Source organism: Macrobrachium nipponense, chromosome 15 (assembly GCF_015104395.2).
Source record: "Macrobrachium nipponense isolate FS-2020 chromosome 15, ASM1510439v2, whole genome shotgun sequence".
In the NCBI taxonomy this organism is placed as follows: domain Eukaryota; kingdom Metazoa; phylum Arthropoda; class Malacostraca; order Decapoda; family Palaemonidae; genus Macrobrachium; species Macrobrachium nipponense.
In genome coordinates, this window is record NC_087208.1 from 39,551,025 (window position 1) to 39,559,814 (window position 8,790).

The following is an 8,790-nucleotide window of genomic DNA, read 5'->3' on the forward strand; positions in this document are numbered from 1 at the left end:
TCGAATGTTATCTCAGGCAAAGACTCGAGTTTATATACACGTTCTCCGACGTGACGTCACCGGGAGTTTAATTCACAGATGAGATTATCTCGGGGGGGCGAGATAAAAAAAAATAAAACGCCCATTTTAAATAAAAAAAAAGCCATCATATTTTGAGACGCCGGGGCTTAACCTCGCCCAAAGCAGCTGGTGATGGTAATCACCTACGAGGCGACGCAGTGCCGGATTGATGACTGTCATAGAGACGGTTGTGAAATCGCTCGGAAACGCTGAAGTGACCGCCCCGTACAGGTGTCGTGTGTGTGTCTGATGCCTGTCAGGAGCTAGTATAGACACGTGTCGGGTTCTTTCAGTTGTAGATGAGAAGGGTATTAGTGATCGTTGCTTATCCGAAGGTACTGAGGGGACGAATGTTGAGAATTGGGTTTTCCTAAGTTGATTGGTTTTTCCTCAAGTTAAGCTTAATCCCAACTGAAATACTCCACTTATCCAAGAATTATTCTTGACGTTCATGAGAGCTCGTAGTAAGTAGAGCTTCAAAGCAAATTCCTCAAAGCAAATTATCATAAAGGATTCGTTCATCCAGACCTCTGAACATAATAAAGGCTCTTCTCGGGCTGGTTTACCTCAGAGCAAAACGGAAGAAGTAAATCGAAGGCACTATGAAGGCAAACCTTTTTAGCTCCTTACCCAAAGGATAATGAATTATTAAGTTATTCCATTATTCAGATGGAAAATAGTTCAAAAAAGCCATCTAAAGGAACTCTGGCTTGACCAATCAAAATACAATAAGCAAACAAGATTTCTTTCATCGTTTTGGTCATAGATATTATAGCTAATTTTCATTTTATCTGGATATGTTATTTTTCATATTTTCTATCTTGTTGGCGCGTTTAAATAGACGAATTTATAACTTTCTGGTATATTCTCTCTCTCTCTCTCTCTCTCTCTCTCTCTCTCTCTCTCTCTCTCTCTCTCTCTCTCTCTCTCTCATATTTAGAATGTGATTCCACTCAGGACCGCAGGCCAATTAGAAACGCCTTCTGACAAAAAATAGTATTGCATTACTAGCTATATTGTCCTTCAGTTTTTACTGGAGAAAGAAACATGAAAGTAGACCAGCAGATCAAAGTGAATCTTAACAACCAAATAAAGTTGGTCATTTTCATATTCCACCTGATGGACGAAAAATACTGTCATTCTGGTCCTGCCTTCAAGCCACAACTGGGCATCTCTCTCTCTCTCTCTCTCTCTCTCTCTCTCTCTCTCTCTCTCTCTCTCTCTCTCTCTCTCTATTTTCATGATATTAAATACATGAAATTATGTAATTTAGGTTTATCATCTCTCTCTCTCTCTCTCTCTCTCTCTCTCTCTCTCTCTCTCTCTCTCTCTCTCTCTCTTTTCATGATATTAAATACATGAAATTATATACTTAATATCTCTCTCTCTCTCTCTCTCTCTCTCTCTCTCTCTCTCTCTCTCTCTTTATTTTCATTATATTAAATGCATGAAATTATGTAATTTAGGTATATTCTCTCTCTCTCTCTCTCTCTCTCTCTCTCTCTCTCTCTCTCTCTCTCTCTCTCTCTCTTTATGATATTAAATACATGAAATTATGTAATTTAGGTTTATTATTCTTCTCTCCTCTCTCTCTCTCCTCTTCTCTCTCTCTCTCTTTCTCTCTCTCTCTCTCTATATTTTCTCTCCTCTCTCTCTCCTCTCCCTCTCTCTCTCCTCTCGCTCTCTCCTCTCTCTCCACACAGTTTTAGACACACACTCATACCCACGCCAATGTATAATATTGTTATACATTCAGTAATGCATTGAAGACCAAAATACTATATATTTAGCATAATGCTGAATAGATATAATAATATAATAATAATAATAATAATAATATAATAATAATAATAATAATAATAATAATAATAATAATAATTGTCATGTTTAATTGCTATGCTGAATTATTATAGCCGAATTTCGACAATTCTCGTAACCTAGCGACTTTGAAAGTTGGTTGATTTGATAACCATTTTGTCTGAGTTAATTAAAAGACCACTGGGTCTAATCTTGTGAATAACGAATAATCAATTATGACTGAAAACAGGAAAGAATTATTTTGATAAGGCAGCCTAATTGTCTAAAACATTTACTAAAAATTACGTCCTACAAATTGTCTGTGAAATTGCGTAGACCTTGCTTTCCTCAACATGTCTTTAATTAAATGAAGGGAAGGACATGGTATAATTGATATGGCATCGCATAAGGTTAGAGAACACAGGTTGTTCGTTCACTGGTCGGTGGAAAGCAATTGGTGAGTCAGTTGATTTATAGCCCAGCTATCAAAATTAGCAGCCCAATGTTCTCATTAACCGGAATTAACACTGACACTAATAGTTTCATAAAGATCCTATTTAAAATCAACTAAGTTGATATATCTTTATAAGGAATACACCACACAGAGGCCTCTCTCTCTCTCTCTCTCTCTCTCTCTCTCTCTCTCTCTCTCTCTCGTAGAGCACAAAGCCCGATTGATAACAATAACAAGCCGCTTTGGAAAGCAAAGCCGATTGTCTGCTCGTGACTTGGGGTTAGATCAATTCGGGGCAAAAACTTGATGTGTAATTCCCCTGAAAGACAAAGTTTGTATTCCAGTTATTTTATTTTATTTTATCTTATTTTTTTACTAACCTATCGAACTACAGAAACACGAATTTGACGATCGTTGTTCTAAAATCCTGTTAATAGAAAAAATAATTTTCTATTGAAAACAAGTAATCAGTTGAACATAAACATCTCTGAAAATTTGAATTTCTCTTGATAAGTTCCTCGTTTGAGGGGTAATTGATGCGTATCTCTCTCTCTCTCTCTCTCTCTCTCTCTCTCTCTCTCTCTCTCTCTCTGTGTCGAAAACGGGTATTCATGGGACTGGAATAAATTCAAGGAAATTGAATTGTTTTCAAATACAAAAAGTTTAAGGAAATCGAAATTTTGTAGGGATAATTGATATGTAAATGACTCTCTCTCTCTCTCTCTCTCTCTCTCTCTCTCTCTCTCTTCTCTCTTTCCCTTTTTTCCATGTCAAACATGTCATGTCTACTGCTGATCTGATAAGAACCGAATTCCTGATAAAACAGAAATTAAAAGAACAGAAAAATATCATAAGTTATAAAACTGAAAATATTTTTGGACCTACTTTTCAACTTCATGCACCACTAAATGGTTTTGGAATCGCATTTCTAAAGGCTTAATATTTTTTTCTTTATTGGCTGTATATTTGCCCAAGTCAGGGCCATGACCTGACAAGTGGTTGGGTCAGTGAAGGGGTTAACTATTTAATCTCTCTCTCTCTCTCTCTCTCTCTCTCTCTCTCTCTCTCTCTGTCTCTCTCTCTGTCTCTCTCTCTCTCTCTCTCTCTCTCTCTCTCTTGGAATCTTAAGCACCCTGGTTTAAAAGGGGCATTTTTGGAAGAACCGGTTTAAATTGTCCTTTTTGTAAAGTAAGTTTCTAATGGCTATTTTGAGTCTATTTTTCATCAAGGGGTATAGGAAAAAAACAGATTTTATAAAATCAGATTTTTTTTATTGGTGGTCATAATCCTTTAACTTTGTTGATATATAACATTCATAAGAAATAATCCCTTGTATTTAGTTACATAGAGTAATAGTAACTAGAATGAAGTTAACTGCCACTCTTGATTTAATCCGACAATGGCCATTTTGATTAATGACTGTTACTACAATCAAAAGTTTCCTTGATATGCAAAAAAGGTTAGGTTGCTTTTGCAACAAGTAAGTTTAACGAAATATTTTGATTAAGGTTTTCTTCGACGTGATAAAAATGACAAGAGAAGAAGTCCGTCTGAATGTGAATGAATAAGAATCTATATGTTGTAATCACATTGATACAAAGATAATTTGCGATTCGAGAATGTCAACTTCACTTAAAATCACATTATCCCTTTAGCTTAGAGATAATGTTGCAATTGCTTAATTTTTGCACTAAGTTATGCAAAGTTTAATACCCAAATTTCGAAACTATGAATATTTTATGTCCTTGTTTGATAATACATTTTATTAGGTAAGTCTGATTATAACTGATTTGATAGGGAGGTTAAATTACATTAAATATTTTTATCGATCCTAAATGATAAACAACAGTTTCAAACCGGAGTAACTCTCTCTCTCTCTCTCTCTCTCTCTCTCTCTCTCTCTCTCTCTCTCTCTCTCTCTCTCTCTTCTCTCTCAAATACAGCAATCATTCTGTTCTAGATTTAAGTATTAATTTTAATATTATAAACATCATAAATTTACTAGTTTTTCTTCAGTGGACTTGGAAAAATCTCTCTCTCTCTCTCGTTCAGATATGTATTCATGTATTTCAGACGCAGAAACAAAGACAAATGCAGTCGAAATGCCCACAGTCCAAAATGACGAAAGCCAGAACAGCTCCTTATCTCGTGCTCCTGGAAGCGTTACGAACGACATAAATACACGACTGGCGTGCATTCTACGTGCGCTGCACGCAACAACGGCCGACGGCCATAATGCAAAACAGAGTGAGACTCTTTCTTTCATCATGGTTTGAATCCCCCCGTAATTACTCTATTTATTACTCCACTTACCATCTCGGGCATAAATACCCAGATGCCCCGAGGAGAGGGCGTGGGCATTCACGAGTTCGGTGATTGGTGTGATTGCCGTGACGTCATTGCGTTGTAATTTCTGGCAGGGGGCGTGCGGGGGTGGGGTTAGGGGGAGGGGTTTCACTTTTGCCGAAAATGGGAGTAGTAGGTGTTTTCCCTTTGGCTAAGTCCGCGTTGCCTTGGATTCCCAGAAAATCCCGAAATTTTTGGCTTCAGTTTCAGTTGCAGTGTAAACGTTTGCCTGTTGGCGGGACGGCAGGGTTAGGAGGTCAGAAGATTTTGGTGATATCTCCCCGGATTTAATCGCCACGCCCAACAGAAATTCCTCGCTGATTGGTTGCCATAGAAACCACTTCGACTCTGAGCAGGTTTCTGCCTGAGGTTTAAACATCTCGAGGAGATCTGAAAATGTATCGACTATTTTCTTGATTTAGCTCGTTCTCGATATAGTCTGCAAACAAGCTAGCAAACAAACAATCACAAAATCAAATACATAAATGTAGACATTTCTTGAAGTTTAAAAGCTTCATAATCAGGTTCCATGCCAAAATGACATAGGCAGAGCAACGTTATCAAATGAGTATCCATCCTTGGATCAAGACTCGCTTTCAAGATCGGATCCAAAAAAATTTAGTTATTGTCTAAACTCAAAAAGAGATAGATAGATAGATAGAGAGAGAGAGAGAGAGAGAGAGAGAGAAAACACGATATTCTTGCCTGACGGGTACTGACATGAACTCTGTTGAAATAGAGTGATATCACGACAGCCGCTATTCAACAGATTGGTTCGAGTCAATAAATAAAAAAAAGAAAAGAGCTGAGGTAACTCTTTCAACTAATAAATACTAAAAAAAAATATAGAAAAGTTTTGCAATTGTTGAAACGAGTATATTAGATTACTGTCAATATGGATTTACTATTGTACAAGTGTTAGTACACTTGATACTTCGCTACGTAGCCGATGAATTTATCGGAAAAAAATTCCCACTTACTCCTTAATCTTCTGCCTGTACGTGGAGTGCTGTTTTTGCCCAAAATTTCAGACAAAATTGAAAGTTTAGATTACAGGATCCTCCGGGGAAAATAAGACATTTGACAAAAACTTTTAAATTACACGTAGCCTGACTTTGACATCCAAGGAAGGGCCAGACAAGGCTGGGTATACTTGAGAGTATACTTAACAGGAAGTTGTCTAGAGTAAATCAAGGTGTAGAGTAGGTATAGCATGGTCGAACTCAATCTAAGAAACGGCACATTAAGGAAATTTCCGGTCGTGCTCGAACTTAGCCTTGTGGGCAAGCATATGAATTTAATATAGTCATTTGCAGTAGATATACCGCCTCAAAGAAATGCTAATCCTAGAAGGCCGGTGAACAGAAACGTTAAATGTATTTAGTACTGAAGAGTACTTTTGGAAAATCGGGTTAAATAGCTTTGTCCGTCATATATTTTCAAAGGCGTCAAACCTATTTTTTTTTTTTTTTTACTTTAAGTGACATCATTGAGTTACGAATTCAAAGAGAAAGACATCTGATATGGGAACCCCTGGGTTCATAATGATAATTTTGGTGACTCATCTTTGAAAAGCCTCAACTATTATATAGAACAATTTAAAGATGCGTTTATATATTGCTATGTTTATTCTTTGCTATGTAATACTCGCATCTTCTAGTTATGTTTCATTATTTCATAAATCAGATGCACGTGCATAATTGTAATATCTATATAGAAATCGGAGAAAAATAAATAAGATTATTGGGGAAAAGTATAGTAAGATATGAGTTTATAATAACTTTTTGCGATTCAAGCCCCTTGATGAAGAAAATATGCATTGTTTTATAAGGGTTTTGCATTCATAGCATGAAAACCCCCGGAGTTTGTGTATGTATGTAAGTATGCACGTATAAGATTATGTCAACATACTCGGTAGTATTGGTAGCTCCCTTTTCTAAGGTTAGAGCTTTTTGATAAAAGGCTAATAGTTTAGAAAATGAATGACTTATCGGTCCAAGCTCCTTGACAATTGTGAAATGATAAACCCACACCCATAAAAAATAATTCATAAAGGATTGAGGTTAAAATATTAGCGAAGATACATTTTCATTTTCCAGGTTGAACAAGTCTTCTGCTTTCAGAAAGAATGTAAATTAATGAGCCGAGATGCTTTGGCTTCATTAAGAAAAGAGTTGGTCAAAATAGGTTGGTTAGGAATTAATAGATTTCATTTTAATTGGATTAATTGTCTTGGAACTATCTTATATCACTGATTTTATTTGTGATTTCCAAAGTTCGTTTTGTCGTCCTAATTATAAATTCAGAAATCAAATGTTTCTTCCTTCGATCTCCATCACAGACATCAATAGGTGAATTATACAAAACATTGCTGAAGAAGATTTATTGCAAATAAATAAAACCCCAAAAAATCATCTACATAAATAAATGATCCTCGAAGGACTCAGTGAAGACCCTAACCGTACCGACGAGACTCTCGGGACTCAAAGGATTCATCGGAGTCGGGGAAGCGAGCCTCTCCCTGGTAAGTGACCTGGGCCACGTACCCGTCGTCCCCGTCGACGTAGTAGGACACCTTCTGCAGGCGCCCGTCGGGGAGCTGGACGTAGTAGGATCCGCGGGTGTCGTCTCCGTCGCGGGCCTCCTGGTGTCCGAATTCGTTGCTGGAGGAGTCGTCGCTCACGGCCCACTTGAAGTTGTAACGGGCTTCGCTGGACTCGTAGGACTCGGCGGAGAAGTCCTTGCATAGGACGTAAGGGAAATGAGTAAATTAGGTAATCAAAGGTTCTTTTAAACATGTCAACATTAAACGTCCACACCACAATAGGATTTGTGGTTCTTTTAAACATGTCAACATTAAACGTCCACACCACAATAGGATGTCTTAAACACATGTCAGCAACATATCATAAACACGTCAGCGACATGTCACAAACACACATCGGCAACAAGTCATAGACACATCGCCAACATGTCGCACACACATCACAACCAGGTTGAATACATGTCAGCGATTTATTGGTAGTCCTAAATAGTTTTATGATTACACATAATTTGCCGAAGATTCGTTCGCCACTTATGGTCGTTGACTCGTTTTCAACCTGCTTATGAAATGTCTGTGATAAATAGCCGATGTGTCTGACATGTTTATTGTAGTGCTGATACACTCTAGATAAAAAGACAATATAATATATTCTTGAGACTCGGATATGTGTCAGAAAACAAATAATTGTTTGTATTGATCTTTAAAGTATCTGTCAGTATCTACTTGTATCTACTTAAGTGAAGTTTTCCCAGCTTCTGCTGACAAACTTCCAGACAGATACGCAGACTATCACTTACCCTGGGACGGTTGTATGTATACGAAGGGCGCCTGTCAGCGACGGCCACGGCCAATAGGCCGAAGAGAATGAGGACCTAGAAGAAGGAAAAACAATAAAGAACGTTAAATGTGATATTCTGAAAATCTCTCTCTCTCTCTCTCTCTCTCTCTCTCTCTCTCTCTCTCTTAATGTCAGTGACTTGATAATACAACCAGTTTGTGAGTGTGTGTGTGTGTGTGTGTGTGCGTGTGTGTGTGTAAAGCAGATTTGATATTCAAATAATGATTTCCCATCCAAAAATTTCAGTCGTGCTTCAATGTCGTAACTCCGTTTTGTATCTGCACGACACTTATGGAGAACTTAAGGAAATATTGAGCTATTTAAAATACAAGAAAGGAATAAAACTCCCATAGTGATATCATTATCTGTTTAGATTTATATATATATATATATATATATATATATATATTATATATATATATATATATATATATATATATATATCTATATATATATATATATATATATAAATCTAAACAGATAATGATCACTATGGAAGTTTTATTCCTTTCTTGTATTTTATATATATACATACATATATATATATGTTAGCTTATATGTATATATATATATATAATATATATATATATTATATATATATAATATATATATATAGATATATATCATATATATATATATTATATAAATATTATAAAGTGCTTCTACAATATATCTCCACAAACAATAAGACAGAAATACCTTGGCGTTCATGTTGAGGGCGAAGTGACTCGAATGTCTTTCCTGAAACAA

At 36.5% G+C, this 8,790-nt stretch overlaps 1 protein-coding gene across 1 annotated transcript; it reads right to left on the bottom strand.

The window, feature by feature from the left end:
* Positions 1-7,032: 7,032 nt before the first annotated feature.
* Positions 7,033-8,790, bottom strand: LOC135227143 (pro-resilin-like). Its single transcript, XM_064267028.1, has 3 exons — positions 8,740-8,790; positions 8,000-8,074; positions 7,033-7,397 (listed from the first exon to the last, which is right to left on the bottom strand). The coding sequence occupies exons 1-3, from the start codon at positions 8,749-8,751 to the stop codon at positions 7,113-7,115; spliced, it is 372 nt and encodes a 123-aa protein (XP_064123098.1). The 5' UTR covers positions 8,752-8,790; the 3' UTR covers positions 7,033-7,112.